Source organism: Hibiscus syriacus, unplaced genomic scaffold, assembly GCF_006381635.1.
Source record: "Hibiscus syriacus cultivar Baekdansim isolate YM2019G1 unplaced genomic scaffold, ASM638163v2 tig00111582_pilon, whole genome shotgun sequence".
NCBI classification, from domain to species: Eukaryota; Viridiplantae; Streptophyta; class Magnoliopsida; order Malvales; family Malvaceae; genus Hibiscus; species Hibiscus syriacus.
Window position 1 is genome coordinate 8,804,982 of NW_024063126.1, and position 24,150 is coordinate 8,829,131.

Sequence of the window (24,150 nt, forward strand, 5' to 3'; positions counted from 1 at the left end):
CTTCTTGTAATAATAGCTCCATGGCCTTTCTCTTTTTGGGGCATGGATGTCATCAAGCAAATTTATCAAAAGCTTCGAACGATCATCGATTCATCCTCGTGGCAATCAACTACTTTACCAAGTAGGGGGAAGCTGCATCATATGCTAATGTCACTCAGTCCACTATTTGTAAATTCTTGAAAAAAGAGATCATATGTCGATATGGTTTATTGGAGAGGATTATTGCCAATAATGCATCCAATTTAAACAATAGAACAATGAAGGCGGCATGTGAATAATTAAACATAAAGAATCACAACTCTATTGCTTACCGACCAAAGATGAATAGAGTGGTAGAAGAAGCAAACAAGAATATCAAGAGAATAGTGGAGAAAATGACTGAGATGTACAAAGACTACACAAAAAGTTACATTTCACTTTGTTTGCCTATCGAACTTCGGTGCGGACTTCGAATGGGCAACCCTATTTCCACTAGCTTATGAAATAGAGGTGGTCTTGCCCATTGAGGTAGAAATTCCATCGCTCCGGGTTCTTTCGGAAGTAAAGTTGGACGATGCAGAATGAGCTTAAGCTCAATATGATTAGTTGTACTTGATAGAAGAGAAAATATTGAAGGCTAGCCACCACGGTCAGATATATCAAAGACGAATGATTCGAGCACACAACAAGAATGTGCGCCCAAGAATGTTTCATGAAGGAGATCTTGTTCTGAAAAAGATTTTGCCTATTCACAAAGACTTTTGTGGAAACTGGATGTCGAATTTGGAAGGCCCTTATTGTTAGGACCGTTGGCGCACCCCATGGCGCAGCGGAAACAAAACTCGACGGTCTTACCAGCGATCCAAGTACGAAAAAACTGAAATCGGAAGGAAGAAATGCAAATACTTACAGCGGGTTCCTTGAAAAATTGCAAGGACAGCAGTGAATACTGGTGGTCTAGATCAGTTCGAATCGTAAGCCTACACGAAATTACATCTCGGCCTCTACTCAGTTCACCCGATTGAGAGCAATTTTGTTTTCCCCCAAAACCATTTTGAGAGAAAATGGCTGAAGGTTTTTGTGTGTTTTCTCTAAAACGGCTGTTAGACCTAACACACCCTTTTATAACCAAGTTACCCTAATCATATTAGGGTTTTTATTATTTCAAATTAATTAAATCTATATTTAATTAATTGGAATTTAATAATCCTTTTATATCCAAGTTACCCTAATCATATTAGGGATTTTATTATTTCAAATTAATTAAATCTATATTTAATTAATTGAAATTAAATATTCGGGATTATTAAAAACATATACTTAATTAACTCTAGATATATTTTAGTATCGTACAACAAATTGTAAATCTTTGCTCGTTTCAATCCTAGGGTGTGACCCTGTAGGTTCTTGTAACGTTAGCAATAATTATTAGAACAATTCTAATATTACATACAATAAGTGATATCTAACAATATATCATTGTCACCTAAGTTACAAGAAAATATGATTCGACATATCATCTTGGTGATTAACTCTTTTATGTATTACATCCTTATGTCCTTTATATCTAGAATATGCACAAGTCTTGGAATAGTCACACTTGAATAGCCTATCTATTGTTTCTTTATATCTAGAGTATTAATTAACGAATAGTTTATGATATCTCATATCAACTTATTCGAGCATGGCCATGCGTTTATAGTCTTACTCAATCAAGTGGCCTGTGATATGTTTCCTATTATGTAGGAAGGACAAATCCTATCTTAATCATACACACCCACTACATATATTGTGATATATTCAATAACAGTCTTTATAGAGCAACCAGTTACGGAGCTTGTTTAGCTGTATTAAAACATACAACAATATATGTTGGGATAATATTAATATCAAGTCTGAGGATCATACATATAGTCATCATCATGATCAATGTTATGGCTGTCACATAATAATCCAAGACATATGCTCATGGTGGGTCAATCCAATACATTGTTCTCTAATAATATAATCATGTATCAATTCTGACATCTCTATATCAATGACAACTCGTTGTCATCAATCAATAACAAATTAGTCTTAAGCGTATTATTATTGTCCATGCCCATAATAATACTTGACTAGGGATCTTTTAATAATAACAATTATGTTATTATATGGACTTTATTATCTTCCAGTTTATGATAAACACGTATATATAACTGAAAAATAATAGCGGCAATGCCTTTATTCAATAAAAACTGATAAATAAAAGTATTATTACAATCATCATATGATTGGTCTTTGGGCATACTCTAACACTTATGTCGTGAAAAAGATCTTCTCCGAGGGAGCATTAATCTTGACTGAAATGGATGGACCAAAATTACCCAACCTGGTGAATTCTGATGTTGTTAAAAGATATTTCGCTTAAAAAGGGTATTTAGAGTTAAAACCCAAAAAAAGACGCTCTATATACATAAAAAAATGGAGGGTTCAAGAGGAAAGCCCGCAAAGGGCGTTTTGAAACCAAAGGAGATCTCGAGTTGAAAACCCAAAAGGGCAGCTTGGGAAGCGGTTTAGGATTCGTTCATGGGATGATCCTGAATCAGAGCAATAAAGGCATAAAAAATGAATCATGGTTTCCAGAATATTAGGAGAATTGATAATTTGGAAGGAATTTTGCACTCTTCAAGGATTTGTCACAACCTATGAAGTCCCCTTGACAGAAGCTACACTCAATCCATTCAATAACATGGCAGTTCAAAAGAAGTCTGCATCATTGATATTTAGGGCACCTATCTGTTTTCTTTGCGTTACTTTTTCTTCAAATGTTTGCCATGTACTTACCAAAAATCTTATCACTCATATAAATATAAATGAGGACTTTTCTTTTAGACCCAATTTCTTTAGCATCTTTCATTGAGTTTAGATAAAAATAATTTATTCACCTCAAAGAAAGATCGGTGTGTATTCATGTATAAAGATTTTTTTTAAAAGTACAAGTACTTGGAAGCTGATAGGGGTTTTTGTACGACACTCAGAGTAATGGTACATATACCATTTCAAAACCCAAAGAATAAAACAAAAGCGTTGACTGAAGAAAAGGGAAATCAAGATTGGAAGAAGAATATCAAAATTGTTCTTTAAAGTAAATCTCAAAACAAAACATACAATTTAGGCATGCATTGCATTCATGAACATTACACATTTAACAATTTTACATATTGATTCAACTCCATGACGAAGGAGTTATCCACAACATAGCTTAACTCAACAACGATGAGCTATTTTCAAACCAAGGTCTTCAAGTCAAATTTCAACTTCACGACAAAAGATAGTAGACTAGAAGAATACCCAAGATCAACTGCGATTTAACTTAACTCAACAATGAAGAGCTACTTCCCAGTCCAGCTTTCGAGCTAGATTTCAACTTCACGATGAAGGATATCAAGCTCAAGTTATCTCATTTGACTCAAACACACAAAGGGGAGTCATCCGAAAAGCATCTCACCTAGTTTAGACCCGCGAAGGGAAACCACTTGAAGAATATCCCGTTTGGCTTAGACCTGCAAAGGGAAGCCATCCTCCACCTGAAGGAATCATCTACAACATAGCTTAAGTCGAGAAGAGTTAGTTGTCAACCAAAGTTTTTGAGTTCGATTCCACTCAAATCGAGAACGCATCGACCGTAATGTAGCAACAAAGAACTACTTTTTTCTCATCTTGTTCGTTTTAGACCTACGAAGGGGAGTCATCTTTCACTTGGAATAACCTTTCAAAACATAGCTCAAGGCGAGATGAGCTATTTTTCGAGAAAAAGACTTTCAAGTTCAATTCCATTCAGTTTGAAAGCACACCGACCGCATGGTAACAACAAGGAACTAGTTTACATTCAAATCTCCTGAGTTCAGTTTCAACTTGAGAGCACAAGGATCACATCGTGGTTTAACTCACCAATAAGGGACTACTTTCTGGTTAATCTTTTCAAAGTCATTTTCAACTCCACGTTGGAGGATGTCGGGTTCGAAAGTCAATCTAGCTTAAATCAGCGGCAATGTGCTAGCTTCCAGTTTTTAGACCAAGTTTCAACTTCATGACAAAAGATACTTGACCTAGAAGCACAACCAGAACTGACTGTATTTTGGATTAACTCAGTAGCGAGGAGCCATCTTCCAGTCAATCTTCTTCGAAGTCAGATTCCAACTCCATGAAGGAGGATATCCGACTTGAGGAACATTCATATACAACTTCAAGCAAGATCTCAATTTCACGATGAAGGATATCGAGTTTGAAGAAATCTTAACTGAACTAGAAGATTGATCCGATTCTTGAAAACAACTAGACATCCTAAGAGCAAGCTAGCCTTCAGAGTACCCTTTTGTTTTGAGAATCAGACGAAAATTCATGTTTTTTTCTTTGTCTTATTATCGTTACACGAAAATAGACAAAGAGGGGTAATTGTAAACATTGATTCTCGTATGGAACTTTGTTCAGAGTTTTAACACACACACACACACACACACATATATATATTTGAAAATATGGTTTTTTGAATATATATATGGCATAATATATAGTATATTATTTATTATATATTTTTGAAAACATATAAGTTTTAAAAACATGTTTAATATATATAATTTTTGAAATCATACGGGTTTTGAAAATATAATATATATTATATAATTTTTAAAATATATAGTTTTAATATATATATATATATATATATATATATATATATAATCCTCTTTTCTTTTTCTTTTATTTAATTTTTATTATTATTTATTTTCCAGATCTAAAATGATGTCCAAAGTCCAAAAGTCCAATGGCCCAGCTCCAGTCAAGATCCAAAACAAGCCCGCCTGCCTAACCTAGCAGAAGAGCATGTTAGGATTTCACACTCAAGTCGCACCGCACAACGGGGAACCGCATAATTAAAAGGAAATGAATGGTCAATATCAAAGGTGGCTAGGGTTTTTAAACCCTAAAGTATAAGACATATACACAACCAATCCTAGGCCATTGGATATGCATCCAATCCAACGGTCAGGAGAGCCCTAAAACATTCTAGAAGACAAAACACCACCAGCAAGAAAATGGACGGCGCATGAAGATCATGCGCCGACCAGAACATCACTCCCATATTTTCTCAACTGCGATTTCAGGGGAAAACTTCCCAAAACACTGACCGAAGCAACAATCAACACAAAACAGGAAGCACAATCAAATCGAAACAAAATCGGGAACAAATATTTTCTCGTGATTCCCGACCATCACGAATAGTAACAAACCCGAGTAAATCGGGGATGAGGGGAAAAAACCCGTCGAGGGGCTATATATACCTGCAAATCGAACAAGAGAAGGACAGAGAGGAGAAGTATCGAAATACCAAACAAAATCAAGCAAAACATCTCGCAAATTGCAAGAAAAAAAAATCATAAAAACCAAGATTTAGTCTTGTTTTTGTTCGGATGAGGAAAGATCGCCAGAAGTTTAAGAGACTCGTCGGAAAATGTAAGAATCGAATGTTTCTTTTTTTTAGATCTACGTTGTTTGGGGTTTGTTTTAGAAATTCAGGCCTCGGGTTATGCTTTCGAGTGTTGAGAGAAGTGATTTAGGCTAGCTTTTAGGATTCTGGCCACCGATGGCGGTGGCCGGAGCAGTGGTTCAGGCGGTGGGGCTTCGACAGCGAGTAGCTGGCTTTTGGCCGGTTGGGGAAAGAGTTGGGAGAGTTGAGAGAGAGTTTTGGTGAGTTTGGTTTTGAGAAATGGTTGAAAATGAATGAAATTTGTGATTTTCGGGCTATTTATAGTGGGACCTCTGTGTAATTACTAAAATTTTAAATTTTTTCCGCAATACCTAAAGTTTTGATGCATAGTTCATTTTGGTCACCTATTGTAATTTTGCCTTTGAATTTTGAATTAATTCAATTTAATCCTTAGTTATATTTTCCATATTTTATAAATTGTCCCCCTAACCTTTTTATTTTTTTTCTGCAGCTCTCATCTAGTATCAATTTAACCCTCAAATTTTAATTCTTTTCAATTTAATCCTATTTAATATTTGTGTTTTTTAATTCAATACCCTGATCTTTTTTATTAGTTTAACATTAATTTTACATTTTTTAGGCTATTTTAAAATTTGTCAAAGGTAAGTAATTCAGATCAAATTTAAATTTAAATTTTCTCAATTAAGACAACCGGGGAATCAAATTGGTACCGAAAGGGCAGTGCAAGGGTGCTAATCCTTCCTTGATTGTAATTGATTCCTGAATCCAACTAATTTCTTGTAAGAATTAGATCAGACAAACGGTAGGTTAAGGTGTCCGATCAACCTAATTTGAAATGATCGGTGGCGGCTCCATCACATTAATTTAAGTCAAAACTCGATACCACTCGAAGGACAGTTACAAGAACCCGCACCATATATATATATATATATATATATATATATATATATATGCGTAATACATATATTAAACATACAAAAATGTATATAATATAATATAGTAATATAATATATATATAAATCCACAATTATATAGTTTACACATACGCACTTAATGTATATTATATTATATTATATTATATTATATTAATTAACTCCTTTAACTCCTTGATTTTCCGTTGTTCGAACTAAGTTAAAAGAGAAATAGTTAAATATTAAAAAAATTCTAGACTAAAATAAATATCTTTAAATAGATTAAAATTTTGTCACGTGAAAATGATGAATTTTATGAAATATAATTTTTATTAGAACAAGATTAAATCCATAATTTAAAATTAACGACATAATTTGAGCTTCCATTACATACTACTTCCATTACTCTATTTGACTTCTTGTATTATATCCAATTCAACCTTCTCAATAATATCTCCCAACGCTGCTTGAAGAAAACCGACAATGGCGATGTTGCCAAATCCATGCCCCATCAAATTGCTGCCAAAAACCAACCCTTTTCCCGTCCCATTTTTGGTTTCTAATATTCATCAATCTCACGACATTCTCTTCATTTCATCGACGGTGAAAACATCGTAAGAAACCAGAAGGTTTGATCATTTCATCAACGACATCTCTCTTCAACACCCACATTCTACGAGGCCGGGACAGCTTTTGTTTAACCAGAATGAAGGCGAAAGTGGGTATTCAAGGGAGGTGAAAACCAAGCAAAACAATGAAACGTTAGAGAAGGAAGTTGAAATCGTTTTCTGCAGGCTGAGGGGAGTAGTGGAGAAGTTTATGGAGTTGGGGGTTCAAAAGATGAATGGAAGGTTAAAGGGAACGCCTGATGAAGATAGATTGTTGGTGGAGAATATGAGTAGAGGGATCGTGGACAAGATTTTGGTACGGCCGGTTGAATATTTAAAAGCGAGTAATGGAGATTTTGAGACCCAGTTGAAGGACCTGAATTTGCTGATTCGTATGCTTGAAAAACCATGCAGCGACTGTCAAAGGTGAAAACGAGAGACGCAACAGAGGTTTTTGTTTGAAAATAATAGGTATTTTGATTCTTGAGACATACGTTATTAAAAAATTGAAAGTTTGAATAATAAATTATTGATTTATATTTTATTTTTTAAAAAAGCTTTTAAGACAATTAATGATTTAAATTATTGATTTATATTTTATTTTTTAAAAGAATTTTTAAAACAATTAATGATTAAGTGATGAATTAGAAATCGATGTTCAAAGTAAGTTATTTGTTGAAGTGATCCATCTCAACGACGTAGACGATGCAAAATGTTTATATCGATTGGATATGTGTGAGCCTATCAAAAAAAGTAATTTATTTTTTCAAGAGAATATCATTTTGTATATAATAATGATTCGAAAATCAATTCTCATTAACATTTTTTATATGAAATCAATTGCCAATAAAGCGTATGATATTGATTTTAAATTTTTTTTAATTTTAATACTTAAAAATTAATTATTATTAATATTTTTTAAATTCTATTAAATCTCATTCTTTTACGAAAGAAGGTTGGCCAACTAGTTTATATGATTATAGAAAAAGATAAAGTTAAATTTGATTGTTCAATAAGATTGTGTAGTTTGAATGGTAAATGTTCATTGTTGTATCATGAAAAATAGTCATCCAACGTTTTCGCAGGCAACGGAAAAAAAATGTCTTAAAGAAAACTACTCGTACACACCTCAACAATTTGATAATGTTCCATGTAACAGAAATAAGATAAAATTCTATACAAATTTTAATTATATATAATTCAATTGAATTTTACAGTTAAATTCTTCATATTGGATTTCCATAGATTTTATTCTTCAACCATGGAACAATGATTCGGTTCATTAATTATTTTCAATGGAAAAATAAAATATTTCGAAGTCAGTCGGATGATGTAGTCATACGTGCTTCAATGCAAAAATTCTTTGTAATCTACATGTTATATACTCTTGAAACTGCAAATGCTGTATCTACCTACAGTTACAGGTTTCATCGGATCTTCCGAACTAAACACTAACAAATATGTCGAAGCAGATGAGAGAAAACTGGATAGCTACCATTTCAAATTAATGGCCAAGTCTAGAAGAATTTCAACTTGGCGTATGGTTCGTTTCCTCTCCTGTTCCTTCAATTTTACTGCAACAGATTCTGGATCAAACCCTTCGACACTCTCTGCTTCATTTTGTTCGGATCGAACCTCTTGTAGCAAAGCATCGACCTCTCTAATGAAATCTACTCTCAGAAGAACATCATCGGCTTCCGCTGGCAGTGACAATGGACCGTGATGCTGATAATAAAGTCAGGTATAATAAGTTAATGTAGCATTTATGAGCATATCACTGCATGGATGGTAGAGAATGTCACCCTATATTTAGACAAAATTCAAGATGCATATTTGACGAATTATGTGTACACTCGACTTCTATGGTACTACTTTAGAAGGATAAGATTTTCCCAGGTGAGCTTTTCCGGTTCCTAAAACCAAAGGCGACAAGGACTTTGAATCGATGCAATTGATTTACTTACTGTTGCCTTACCAAGAAGGCCTGTATATATTGCACAAAGAGAAGCATCGTAACAGAAATGGCTTAAACATAAGACGTTAGATTTAGTAATGAAATATGATAGAGATTTCATTTTCACGTCTCGTGTACCATATCCAGATGTGAATGCAAAAGTTCATAATTCCAAAAATGATAGTAAGAATAAATAACTGCGTACCTTATCGATATCAAAACCAGCTGGTACAAGGATGCTGAACGGATCCTCCCGTGGAAAAGTATCAACCATGTGTTTTTTGCATTCCTTCAGCCATCCGGAATCGTCAAACCCATCGTGCATGTTCAAAAGATCATTGAGCAGCCTCATAGCCGGAGTAGCTTCCCGTCTCAATATCTCGGTCTAAAATATAAAGTAAAACATAGATTGTTTTTCAGTTGTTTTACAGTAAGAGCTTGAACAACAGCAAGAACTTAATAAGGTCAGTGGAGATGAAACAAACAAAAAATATTCCCTTATTGCATGATATGTGATGGATTAACGGCCAGAAACCCGGCACACCAGCAAAGTAGAGCAATTCAGGGGGGAAAATTGACAGCTTTTACTTCCTGTATTATAATGACTAACTGTTGATTATAATCTTGTTTCTTCCTCTTACTGATCAAGTTAAAACCAAATAAAGCAAGCCAGAAACCAACCATATCCATGAAATCAAATGATTTTTCAAGGTTCTGGAAGAAATTAAAAGGTCCAAGGTTGAAGGTGCAAGGTAAATGCTGATAATGATAGTTTGATGCATCAATAAGTTTTGGGTATTTCTGAAGATAATCAGTAACAATCAAAGGCATTCATCAGAATATGAGATAGGGATTCGACATTGCAAGTAATAAAAATCGAACCTCTCTAGCATCATATTGCAAGTTGATAACATCTATAATACCACTGAACAGAATTTAGTTCTGATTGGTAATCAAAATATTTAGTAATAGCGCATACCTCGACTCTTCTGTATAGGAGATCAAGACTCCTAATGGCATCCTTTTCTTCCTGAAAAAAAGTTTAGTTAATACACTAAAGAGAGAAACAGAGAACTTAAGGTCACTGCAAGGACTGCATAACACTTATGCCTCGTTTGGTTACATAAGCATTAACACAAGGAAAAGCTTAATTATATTGCATAAGTTTTAAAATAGTTTGTCCTAACATAAAGAATAATCAGTACAAATCTAAACTTGAAATGAGAAAGATGAGTAAAAACTCGAGTAAAAAAATAATACCTCTTCAAAGTAAGCAATATATATTCATTCACTTTGTTCAAACTAAGTCGTGTGTAGCTCAAAATTGCTAAGTGAAGTTAATTTATTGCTAGCTCATGTACTAAAACATGAGTAAAAAAATAACACTCCTACCAAAAGTAGCATTAGCACATAGAATATAATTTGAAACCCCATTCTTATCAGGCAATGTTATGTTAAACGCATCATTCACAAGGCTGATTCAAACCAATTGCAGGAGTTCCCAGAATTTACATTGAAATAAAAATGCAAATAAGATTCATAAGGTTGTTTGCTTGCTAAAAGGGTTTTCTTCATGGAATAAGTCAACTCGTGCACACATAAAAAAAGAGATAGTCAGGGTCTAGTGCTACAGTCCTCAAAGTTGATAACTGCCCAGGTGTAGGCTGTGTGAAGAGACAGGTTGTTTAGCCAGTGTAACATAAGATCAATGGATATCTTATACACCAAGACGAACAAGATCAATTTTGAAAAGAAAAAAATAAGCATTTACTCTCGCACAATAAATTTTGGGTGTTTAGTTTCCAAGTACTAATCAACAAGTATGTCATGCCCAGTACAGAAAAGAATAACTTCATTGATTGATCTTATTATAGCTGTTACCACTTTTGTGCTTTTTTATAGCACGAGGTGATTTTTCTATGGCTTTCAAAGCTCCGACATCCCAATTGGTTCAGATAGGATCCAAAATTGGTTTTAATTTTTCACAAGTAGCAGCACATTTTTCCATGGACATGTCAAATCTCCAAAAGAAAGGCTGGAAAAGAAGAAAAACAGGCAAAATTGAGTGCAACCAAAATGGAAAGGTACTAAAAGCACACTTACATCACGCCGAGCAAGATCGAGGCGATTCCATATAACCATTAGCACAAGTTCAGTAAGTTCACCCCTCTCTGCAGCCTCCTCAATTTGCTGCATAAGAATAAAGTAAGGGGCATGCCAAGAGAAGTGATGTCAATACAAATGCAGTAATATTTTATACAGAGAGTTGCAGAAAGGCTACTTTGGCAATTCCTTGCCCTGGTGTTTGTAATCTTGTCAAATTAGATTGTTCTAAGTGTTTCCAAAGATAATGTTCCTATCTCCAAGAAGGGACTTTGTCCCAGTTTAGGTGTAAAATATCATGAGACAACTTTATTCATACCAGAAAACTCAGTTTTCTTGGCAAAATTCAACTTGTTTTAATGAACTGCCTTTTGGCTCTGCACGCACATATATTACCTCTTCCACCTCTTCTTCAGCCCTAATGAAGCTTGAAACTAATTTTCTTGCTTTTACAACTTCTTCATCTGGGTACCCCTTCAAACGCATACCTATTTCACGGTACTCTTCGATCTTCCTTTCCTCTTCTTCCTCTTCCTCCCGACGTCTTCTATGAAACTCCTTTGATTTTTCCCGTTGTCTGGCTTGCCATTCCTAACCAAAATATAATCAATGTCAGTTTCTTAGTCAATAAAACAACACTGATTAAAAGATCAACATATTTTACAATGGGCATCTATCCATCTACTGTATATTAAAACCTGCTCTAGGGCCAAGTGTATCGAATAAAAACACGACTATGCAAGTTTTCTGAAATATTTATACACTCAAATGCAGGGACGACACATGGGAAACTTACAAAATTCTAGGGGGACGAACATAAAAAATTTTAGACGCCAAACCAAATTACCAATAGGAAATACAAAGAAAATAACTAAATTACATGAGAATTAGCAGAAAACTGACTCATACGCTGAATTCTTCCTAGAAATAAGCGTGGCTATACACAACATGCACTACAATAAGCTAAATTCAGAAGTTACCCAGAAATAGCAAATCCTGAACACCCATTTATATCTATTAACCAAAGAGTAAGAAGCAAAAATTACAGTCCAAAAACAGGATTAAAAAAGAAAGAAAGGGTGAACCGGATAAGCAAAGAGAACAACATACATCATCGTAATACTCCTTTGGCATCCCTTCCAGAAGTTGTTCTTCTTTGTTCATGCACCTCCTCAAAACTGTGCTCAACCCCACCACCCAGAAAACAAATGATAAATAACTAATTTGAAGCAAATAAGCAACCTGATTGAATCTTTTGAGGGTAGAAAAAAAAGGGTGAAGAGATAGGGAGTAACCTGTTCCAGAAGGGTAAGTAGTGTTGAAAGGAGAGAGGCGCATATTTTTGGGTGGAAGCATGGGTTGCAAGCGAAATGAGCATGGCAGAAGGAACAGCTTTGCATCCATTTTTTTTTCTTTCGATAGATATCAGAGTTAAAACAGAGCACTCTAGACTTCGTCTGTTTCACCGACTATTTACAACTATGGAGATTAGAAAGCTAATGTCTTTATTTTTGGATATTTCTTGTATTTTTTTTGGGGGGGGGGGTAAACTATTTATTTTAACTATAGATCTTTTAAATTTTGTTAATGAAATTATATAATTATTTAGTTATTGTCAATTAACAATTTAAAAATTAACAAGATAACTTACCTGACTGTTATAAATTAACGATAAAATAGACATATAATTTTTATAAAAAAACACCAATTAAAAAAAATAATACCTTATTGAAAAGACACAAAAGTTATTTTGATTTTGGTTCATTCACGGAGTTTAATTTACTCGTACGATTAAAATTAATTCTCTTAACATATTAATATATATATATATATATATATATATATATATATTTAGGGTAAACACTTAACGATTCAAAATTCTTGAGAGAGATTCTAAAAGAATGCTTTGAGATATAGATTGGGGGGGGGGGTTTAGACTGAAAGAGTAAAATGAGTAGTAGCATATATGATCGGGATTAACGAAAAATTAGTAAAAATAAAATAAAACATGTTTTTTTCAATAAATATTAAAAAAATTCTTTGAGAGAGATTCTAAAAATACATATTGAAAACACTAAATTTTTTCTAATATTGTACATAATGTTTACATATTATATTATATAATACATATATTTACATTTAAATGTTTTTACATGTTTTGTATCAGGCCCGTATTACAACAAATGCTGAGCCCAGATTGGTGACCCATCAGCAGTGACCCAAGTGGCCCAGTTACCCAGCAGCAGCAACCCACGTGACCCGGATAGAGCCCGAATCGGATCCAATAGAGCCTTAACCCGAACCGGCCTCCAAGCAACCCGCAACAATTAGGGTTTCCAGAACCCTAATCCATTCAAGCCAGCGCCGTAACTCCCGTCGATCCTCTCGCCCCAGCAACAAACCGAACATCTCGACAACAAGCAACCATCGTGAGCGTGTGGAACACCCATACATCACCAACAAAATAATATATTATTTTTACTATAAATTTAACACATCATTGTAAAGGGAAGACATTCGGAATATACGAATATTCAAGAGAAATACATGTATTTTTTTCAATTTTTATAAGAAACGCCAAGCACATTACAAGCAACTCGTAGCCAAGAACAGTAATTTCTTCGAAGCACTTATATTTCGAAAGAAATAACGAAAGGTAAAGTTCGTACCTTTATTCATTTTTGAGGGTTTGCATGCTTTTGTCTTGCAGTTTTGATTCAAAAAATAAGAAAGAGAAAAAAGGGTTTTTTTCCGATGAACAAAGGTGGATGTTCGGATCTTTTTTTCCTATATCTACTCCCCTTGAGGCATTTCTTCAAAAAATAGTCTTGATATTTGAAGAGAGGATGCGAAAAGGGTTTTAAAAATAAAAAAAATTATGCCGTCGGCGTGTGGCTGATTTCTGGGTTCACATGAACCCCATGGCGGCATGTTCATCCTTTATGATGAACAATAAGAGGAAATGAAGAGCATGGGGAGGGGTTTTTTGTGCGAGAAGGAGAGAAATGAAGTTTCTTAAAAAAAATTAGCCTTTATACATGGCCCATAAAATCCGTTCGCCAACTCGACCCGAGTCACCAGACCCGCGTGTTTTTGAACTCAAAAAGGGAAAATCACCTTTTGGTCCCTATCTTTCTACAACGCTTCCAGTTTCCCCCAATTCCTTTTAAATTTGCCCCTAATTTCAGTTTCTATTCAATTTAACCATTTTAATATTATTTCTATTTTATTTCTATTTTTTATTTATTATTATTATTATCATTATTATTATTATTATTATGTATATATATTTATCTATTTCGTTTTATACCCTTTTACTATTCTATTATTATTTTTATTATTCTTATTATTTTTATTATTCCTAGTATTATTATTATTATTATTATAATTATTATTTACCTATTTTTTCATATATATATGCATATATTTTTTTATGTTTTCTTCGTTTTTTATTTTTCATTTGATTTATTTATTTATTTCCTTTTTTTATTCTTTTTCTTTATTTGTTATCTTTTATATATTATTTTTATTTCTCATATTTTTAGGTATTTTATTTACGTGTGCATATATGTATATATATTCTTTTCTTTTTGTTATTTTTCTTTGTTTTTATTCTTGTGTTATTTTTATTTTATTTTATTTTTATTTTATTTTTGATTTTGATTTTGATTTTTATATTTATTGTTTTCCTTTTTTTTTGTTTTGTCATATTTTTTGTTATGTTATCATTGTATCTATTTTCTTCTTTTATTCATACTTACTTCATTATCTTTCTTTTCTGTTTTGTTTATCATTCGCATATGTACATACTTTTTTATCTTAATTCGACTCTGATCTTCATTATAAACATCAGTATCTTTTTAAGGTTCTTTGTTCAAATCTATCAGATGTAAGAAATTTGGATCGATTCTTTTTTACCTTTTTAGTTAAACTTACAACTTTATTAATTAAAGACAACTAGAAATTACGTAGTATCGAAAGGGTAGTTCAAGGGTGTTAACCCTTCCTTGACTGTAACCGACTCCCGAATCCGACACATCTTTGGTAAGACGCAGATCAGGTAAGAAATAAGGTATCTGATTGACCCATTTTTCGTAAAATAAATTATCGGTGGCGACTCTAATTCATTTAATCCAAGTCGAAGCCCAATTTCGGGCCCAACCGAAAGACGGTTACGACAACTTAGCGACTCCGCTGGGGACAGGTAAGTGAGTCAGGCTAAGGTAATTTCAAGTTGTCTTTTTAACGAAAAGGGTAAGTTTAAATTTTAAGGTAACATTTCGATCCTTATTGCTTACTTTTGATTATATTTTCGAGTAAATAGTTTTATTAACCGTTTTCTAATGATTTCAGCCTTCTAAACTTGTTTTTCATCTAAGGCTCTATACCCGAGCTCCGAACCTTATTTAAGTGGGGGTGAAAGTCATGCCTTCATGTGAATTTATTCACCGTGCGGGCCTAGCAAGTAGCCTTCGGGATTCATATACCTTATGTCTTCGTGTGAATTTATTCACCGTGCGGGCATAAGGTAATGCTTCCTCGAGTTTAACTTAGTCCACATGAGCCTGTAATGGGATTAGGACTAAGGGTCTTGTAAGCCCAAGGGGACACCAGCAAGGAGAACTCGAGTAGTCTTTTTTTTAAAACCTAAATCGGGAGACTATGGAGAATTTGAGCCCACCCCAAAACCTCATTTCAAACAATAGGCTATTTTGAGTTCATTTCCTACCTTATTTTATGCCCAAAGCATGTGAACTAGAAATTTATGTAGTTAGGACTTGTTCAAAATCAACTTGCGGGTTAGAGATCATGTCCAGGTAGGAATGTTAAGCATATGGGGGTAGATATCATATGGGGTAGGACTTTTATTTTCATGATTATTTTTACCTCACTAACTCTTTTCATTTTTGTTCTCTTTTTTTATTTTCATCATTTGCATCATTCAAAAGAGGTGTTGATCCACCAAAAATGTGTTCGTTAAACGTAAATAATTTGCATTAATGGACAAAGGGGTTATAATACAAGAGATGAAAAGCCCAGAAGTCCGACTATGGTCAGAGAATACTCAGAATGGACCAGGATTTACACTATACACACCGAAAGTCGACTTTTTAAGCTGACAAAGGTTACAGGGACAAGACGAGAAAAGGTTACTACCTGAAGAGTTACTTCAAAGACAACAAAAACATGATGACAAAGCAATAGCTGAAACTGGATACCACTATTGACAAATTCAAGAGGCAAGCTTCGGATAGTTCCTATCTATGGAGGACTCCAATGGCACTTTCGTTAGGAACAGGCTCAGCAGAGAGTAAAAGTCGAAGATGCAGTCATTCGAGACTTTTTTGGCGCAAGCAGCTCGTCACTTCCACAGTTTAGCCAGAGAAGCCGGAACAGTTCGATAGGGCATTCAACCAACGATTGAAAAAAGTTGAAGATGAATCAACCAGTTCGAAAGTGTTCGGGGTCTACGCCTTTAAAATGTTTTTTGTCTCTTAAGATGTAACACTTTTTTCATCCCCAATAAGGATTATTTATAATGATAGATACATTTTTGGATCAATGCCTCGAACATTTCATGCATCATGCATTTTTGCATACTTCGCATTATTTTTCTTTCTTTTTTCCTCATTACATTCACATTAACTAACAAGAGATGTCTCATAAAAAGGAACAAAACTGGACACACCGAGCTCGTTCAAGGAAAAGGCAATTAAAAGAGAAGCTTTGAAAGTAAGTCAACATTACCTAAAGCTTGTCTGTAAAAAGATCCACAACGATTAATGAGATACTAGCGCGTATTAGTAAGATCGAGAAAATTCAAAAGCAACTCATAAAAACCAAATGTGGTTGTAGAAGGTTCCACTGGGCCAACCATGTAGGAGGTTCTTTCCCTTGTGAGAGATAAGCTTCGCTTAAAGAAGAGGGTCATAGAATATAATCGAATGTTGACAAAGAAAGCTAAGAAGGATCAACCTCTCATGATTAGAGGTCCTACCCCTTTTTAATCATCAAGGCAGGACACGCAAGTTCTATCTATAAAGTCATTGCCAAGTAGTCTCTCGTCATGGGGACTAAATGAGAAGAACAACAAAGTGCAGGGTTTTCAGTTCCCTCCCTTCCACTTTTCGCTTGAAAAATTACGTTCAGAAATGCTTATAGCCGGATTTATTACACCGGGATATATCCAGCCACAGTAGCCCTCGAATGAGAAATGAACCTATAAGGAGATTCCTTGGGTAAACAAGGATGGAACTCTAGTTTGTTCAGCTAAGGTTCTTGGTAACCCTGAGGATCCTTTATAACAAGCAATACAGGAGTGCAAGGTAGAAGAGAAAGGGATGAAGGTCCAAAACTCAGAAGTCGTCAATTCAACAGAGAATGCCTACGAAGAACGTAAGAGGCAAAAGAATGAAAAAGTAAATTTAAGTAGAAGGGCCTCCGTGAATGTAATCCGAGACTGGCTCATGGGTTTGAGAATGGATGGGGCGGATGTAGCCAAGAAGACACCTCAAACTGCTTCAATAGAGGATTTATGTGAAAAACATAAGGCGCAAGAGGATCAGAAAGGAAATCCAAGTAAAAGAGCTTCCATGGATGTAATCCGAGACTGGCCCGTGGGTTTAAGAATAAGTAGGATAGACGCAACTTCGAAGACACCTCAAACACATATATCAGATTTCCTAAAGGCAAGAGGGATTCTGGGTAGCTAAGGAGGCTTGACAAATATTACGCCAACCACAACTGCCATATGCGTTCGAGATTCGACCAAAACTATCACCATTGAGGAAAATCATTTTGGATCTAAATTTGGGCCCAATTTCCAGCACCTAGAAAATGAGAAACTGAAAAATCTCAAGGAAGTAGGATCTTCCCAAGAAGCTACTCGAGAGGAAGCAAAAGTTTGTGCGTCTGAGGGTACATCAAAAGGAGAAAACGATTGAGAAATAAGGAGCAAGTGCAGAAGAAGGCCCAAATCCAACTAGTGGGGCATCTTGATGAGGCCTCATTGCATTTTGCGGCATCCTGTTTGAATTTGTTTTTGAACTTTCTCATATTTGGAACTTATTTTTTAACTTTCTTTTTATGGATATTTAAATGAATTTATGTTGAATGTTGAACCAAATTTACAACTTGAAATTCTTTGAATATCAACTGAATCAAAAACTCTGTAAATGATCGGAGTTACAGATCTTTGATAAAATGACATGATCAAATAACGACACTTGGTCTTACCTCAAAAAGATACACTCAAACACCGTACCATTTTCTTACAATAACTGATATAGCCTTCTCATCTCATAAAAGAATGAAAAGAGGCTTGGTATTTAGATGTGCATAGGTGCGGACAACATGGGGCATCTTTTACATATGTTATTACAATACTTTTTGTTTAAGACGTTCAGGAATGATTATGATCTTCACAGATGGAATAGTCGAGTAGGTGAATCTAGTTTAGGCTAGTTGCTTGGAAATTGAACTCTAAAGATGAGATTCATTGACTTTCAAAAACACCCAGACTATAACAGGTTCTTCTTGACAAACTTAAGAAATTGGACTGAGTTGTCCCTCTAGAGTAATTGGTTAAACGCCCCAACTTTATGGATAATATTCAACTAGCTTGATAAAGGTGATTATAATATATATACAATGATATTGAGCTGTCCCTCTAGAGCAATTGGTTAAACGCCCTGACTTTATGGATCCAACTCCATAAAATGGTAAAATTAAATAAGGAGTTTCGGTAAAGATAGACTAAGGGAGTTAAGGAACACCTGTTATAGTCAACTTCACACTGGCACTCATGAATTTCATTTTTAGACTGATATTTCTGCACTACTTTTGTTAGAGGAGCTTACAAAACTTGACCAAATGGAAGATTTCAGAGAATCGAAATAGAGGGTCTATTAATTGATAATGCTAGTTGCGTCATTTGGTCCGCATCCAATTAAAATGTCAAGCCAAAGAAAAAGCATGTCGCAATGACAAAAAAATGACAATTTTTATGGTTGAAACCTTAGGTCAACCTAAAGCCAACCCATCCATTTGAACATTTATCTAAGAGCTATAACTCTTAAAGTGTTAAAAGAGTTATTGATTCCTTTGATATTCTTTGAACTCATATTTATAATTTGATTCGATTTGATTGCGAGCCTGAATTAAGGGGTAATGTTTTACAGAATTCTTCTATTTTCATATCCTTTATTTTTTTCCCTCCTAAATAAGAGAAAGAAAAAAACATTTTCATACAGGACAGTCTCAAATGTGAAAGGTCCTGGAAGGTGCTAAAGCTCATTTTACCTCTATTTAAGAAAGAACAAACAATGCCGAATTTCGAGCATTTCACAAGACAATCAGTCCGAGAGATCATATAGAACTTGTGACATTACCAATAACCTGATAAGAAAATGGGGCATGGTCGATTCCAATGACAGACCAACAGATAAAAATAAGGCTCCATCCAAGGAATAAAATATAATTAATTCAAGTCGCATGCATCTTAGACATACTTAAGAGCATAACATTTATCATTTTTAGCATACATAATTTTTTGCAGCTTCTTGAGTCAAGTTTCCACTTCAAGACAAAAGATACTCGATTCAAAAGCACATTCAAAAGTTAATGGTGGTTGCTCGACCTCACAGCGAATGAGCAACTGTCTGACAAAAAACAACTTTCTGAGTCTCGTTCAAAGTCAATTTCAACTTCACAGCGAAGGATATTGAACTTGAAGTGACACAATTTACTCGAGATTGGATTTCAACTTCATAATGAAGGATATCCAACGCAAAGCAACATACAATACTTGGATTTCAACTTCATGACGAAGGATATTCAAGTCAAGGCTCAACTTCACAAAGAATGAGTCATCCACGATTTCAACTTCACGACGAAGAATATTGTGCCAACTCTAGATTGGATTTCAACTTCACGACGAAAGATATCCAATTCAAAGCTCAACTTCACGGCGAAAGGGCTTCTCAGTTTTATTCAGAGCCAATTTCAACTTCACGGCGAAGGATATTGGACTCGAAACAATACAAACTTGGATTTCAACTTCACGACGAAGGATATTCAAGTCAAGGCTCAACTTCACAATGAAGGGGCCATCCACGGTTTCAACTTCACGACGAAGGGAATCATGCTCACCAGTAACATTCATCTTTAGATTGGATTTCAACTTCACGACGAATGATATCAAATCAAGGCTCAACTTTACAAAGAAGGGGCCCTCCACGATTTCAACTTCACGACGAAGGATATTGCGTTCATTTGCAACATAACTTAAGGCTAGAAGGGTTATCTACCAACCAAAAACCTTCGAGTTCGACTATGTTCAGCTCCAAGGCACATCATTTGTAGCATAGCTCAAGGCTAGAAGGGTTATCTGCCATTAAAAGACCTTCGAGTTCGACTACGCTTAGCTCCAAGGCACATCATTTGTAGCATAGCTCAAGGCTAGAAGGTCTATCTGCCATCAAAATACCTTCGAGTTTGACTACGCTCAGCTCCAAGACATATCATTTGCAGCATAACTCAAGGCTAGAAGGGTTATCTGCCAACAAAAGAAGGCACATCATTTGCAGCATAACTCAATGCGAGAAGGGTTATCTGCCAAAGACCTTTGAGTTCGATTCCACTCAGCTCAAAGGCACTATCATTTGTAGCATAACATAAGTCGAGAAGAGCTATCTGCTAAAGACCTTCGCGTTTGATTACACTTAGCTCAAAGGCAAATCAAATTTACAGTATAGCTCAAGGCAATAAGGGCTATCTGTCATCAAATATCTTCAAGTTCGATTCCATTTAGCTCAATGACACATCAATCACACTACTTCGGTTGCAGTCGAGGTTTTCAAGTTAAGAAGAAGACCGAAGTTGACTATAATTTGGCAACGAGAAGCCATATTCCAATTTCGAACTACGACTTCAATTCCAAATCATTTCAAGATGAACTCGACTTCACGACGAATGAGTCATCTGCAACACATCAACACCGAAGTCTTCAGATCATGTTTCAGCTCCACGATGAAGTATCTTGAGCTAGAAGACGATCTAAGGGCTACTTGCCAAAGCTTTGAGACTGATTTCAACTTCACTACGAAGGATATAGTGCTCAGAATTTTACAGTTTCAACTCAACCTCACAACGAGGGAGTCATTTTGGAATTCAATCCAAATTGACAAATTAGTCTTGATATCGGATTTCAACTCTATGAAAGAGGGCATTCGATATGGACAAAATTTGTGTTTTTTATTCTTTGCTCTATTTTCGTTACACGATAATGAGCAAAGAGGGGCAACTGAAGACACTAAATTTTGTCCAATATTTTACATAATATTTACAGATTATATTATATAATACATATATTTACATTTAAATGTTTTTACATGTTTTGTATCAGGCCCGTATTACAATAAACACTGAGCCCAGATTGGTGACCCAACAGCAGTGACCCAAGTGGCCCAGCTACCCAGCAGCAGCAACCCACATGACCCGGATGGAGATCGAACCGGATCCAGTAGATCCTTAACCCGAACCGGCCTCTAAGCAACCCACAATAACTAGGGTTTCCAGAACCCTAGTCCATTCAAGCCAGCGCCGCAACTCCCGCCGATCCTCTCGCCCCAACAACAAACCAAACATCTCAACAACAAGCAACCATCGTGAGCTTGTGGAACACCCATATATCACCAACAAACAACCAAGAACAATCTCATTAGGACTCTATTTGTACAAAAAATAGTATATTATTTTTACTATAAATTTAACACATCATTGTAAAGGGAAGACATTCGGAATATATGAATATTCAAGAGAAATACAAGTATTTTTTTTAATTTTCATACGAAATACCAAGCAAATTACAACTAACTCGGAGCCAAGAACATTAATTTCTTCGAAGAACTTATATTTCGAAAGAAATAACGAAAGGTAAAGTCTGTATCTTTATTCATTTTTTATGGTTTGCATGTTTTTGTCTTGCTATTTTGATTAAAAAATTACGAAAGAGAAAAAAGGTTTTTTTTTGTCGATGAACAAGGGTGGATGTTCGGATCTTTTTTTTAGATCTACTCCCCTTGAGGCATTTCTTTGAAAAATAGTCTTGATATTTGAAGAGAGCAAGCGAAAAGGTTTTTTTTTAAAAAAAAATTGCGCCGCCAATGACCGACGGCATGTTCATCCTTTTGGATGAACAATGAGAGGAAATGAAGAGCATGGGGAGGGGTTTTCGTGCGAGCAGGAGAGAAATAAAGTTTCTTAAAATAAATTTGGCCTTTATACATGGCCCATAAAACCCGTTCGTCGACCCGACCCGACCCGAGTCACCAGACCTGCGTGTTTTTGAACACAAAAAGGGAAAATCATCTTTTGGTCCCTATCTTTCTGCAATGCTTCCAGTTTCCCCCAATTCCTTTTAAATTCGCCATTAATTTTGATTTCTATTCAATTTAACCCTTTTAATATTATATTATTATTCCTATTATTCTTATTATTTTTAATATTCCTAGTATTATTATTATTATTATTATTATTATTTATCTATTTTTCATATATATATGCATATATATATATATATTATGTTTTCTTCTTTCTTCTTTCTTCTTTCTTCTTTTTTTATTTTTTATTTTTCATTTGATTTATTTATTTATTTCCTTTTCTTTTTATTCTTTTTCTTTATTTGTTATCTTTTATATATTATTTTTATTTCTCATATTTTTAGGTATTTTATTTACGAGTGCATATATGTATATATATTCTTTTCTTTTTGTTGTTTTTCTTTTTGTTTGTTTTTTGTTTGTTTTTATTCTTGTGTTATTTTTATTTTTTAATTTGATTTTGATTTTTATATTTATTTTTATTGTTTTTCCTTTATTTTGCTTTGTCATATTTTTACTTATGTTATCATTGTACCTATTTTCTTGTTTTATTCCTACTTACTTCATTATCTTTCTTTTCTGTTTTGTTTATCATTCGCATATGTACATACTTTTTATCTTATTTCGACTATGAACTTCACTATAAACATCGCTATCTTTTTAAGGTTCTTTGTTCAAATATATCAGAGGTAAGTAATTTGGATCGATTCTTTTTACCTTTTTAGTTAAACTTACAACTTTCTTAATTAAAGACAACTGGAAATTATGTAGTACCGAAAGGGCAGTTCAAGGGTGCTAACTCTTCCTTGACTGTAACCGACTCCCGAATTCGACATATCTTTGGTAAGAAGCAGATCATGTAAGAAATAAGGTATCCGATCGACCCATTTTTCGTAAAATAAATTATCGGTACTCTAATTCGTTTAATCCAAGTCGAAGCCCAATTTCGGGCCCAACCTAAAGATGGTTACGACACATATTAACCAAACATGTTTTGACAGTTCACAAATTTACTAGACAATCTATAATATTGATATGATATTTTATGATATTATTGTGACAATATACGATAAATAATGATGTGGTAGACGAGTTTAATTGATTTTTTACTAAGTTTGGTGGTGTAATTAATTTTTTAGAAAGATGAGGACTTATTTATTTTTTAAAAATTATTTATATTAAAAATATAAAATATGAAAAATTATTAAAATTTTAATACATTAAATATAAGGGTAAACTATATCAGTGATCACCTAACTATCGTCACTTTTGAAATTTTATCAATCAGATCACCCTATTATTTAAATGCATTTAATCAAGCCACCTGCAGTTAACATTTGACGAAAGTGATGATGTCACAGTTAATAAAATCGTTATAGTTACACATTTGATCATCGATACTTATATATTCTATCAATTTAGTAATAATTTTAATTTATTTCAATAAATTTAAGTATCTAATCAAATGGTGACATGTGTCATCGTTTGATTAAAGGTTGTGTAACACCCCTAACCCGTATCCGACCCAAATATGAGTCTGAGGTGTCACATTGACTTTTCAAACTTTGCCACTTAAAGAAAAACAGGGAAATTTTAAACTTTCATTAAAACAAAATACGTTAATTTACATAAAAAAGATCACGAAATACAAAATCGAACAGAGCATTCGTAATTAACAACTTATTACATGCCAACACTCTATACACAACCCAAAATCCATACTTTG

General features: G+C 34.3%; 1 protein-coding gene across 1 annotated transcript; it reads right to left on the reverse strand.

Annotated features, from left to right (window-relative positions):
* Window positions 1-8,473: 8,473 nt before the first annotated feature.
* On the reverse strand, window positions 8,474-12,447 carry LOC120165151 (protein PALE CRESS, chloroplastic). The gene is made up of 7 exons (XM_039174734.1): window positions 12,339-12,447; window positions 12,154-12,221; window positions 11,440-11,634; window positions 11,044-11,130; window positions 9,920-9,970; window positions 9,146-9,325; window positions 8,474-8,711 (listed from the first exon to the last, which is right to left on the reverse strand). Exons 1-7 carry the CDS (start codon window positions 12,445-12,447, stop codon window positions 8,478-8,480), a joined length of 924 nt encoding a protein of 307 aa, XP_039030665.1. The 3' UTR covers window positions 8,474-8,477.
* Between the last annotated feature and the right edge of the window lie 11,703 nt (window positions 12,448-24,150).

Excerpts from the sequence above, each read along its gene's own strand:
- LOC120165151 (XM_039174734.1), bottom strand. The coding sequence starts at position 12,447 with ATGGATGCAAAGCTGTTCCTTCTGCCATGCTCATTTCGCTTGCAACCC. Across the intron at positions 11,635-12,153 it reads CAAAGGAGTATTACGATGAT|GAATGGCAAGCCAGACAACG; the intron begins GTATGTTGTTCT and ends TATTTTGGTTAG. Across the intron at positions 11,131-11,439 it reads CTGAAGAAGAGGTGGAAGAG|CAAATTGAGGAGGCTGCAGA; the intron begins GTAATATATGTG and ends ATTCTTATGCAG.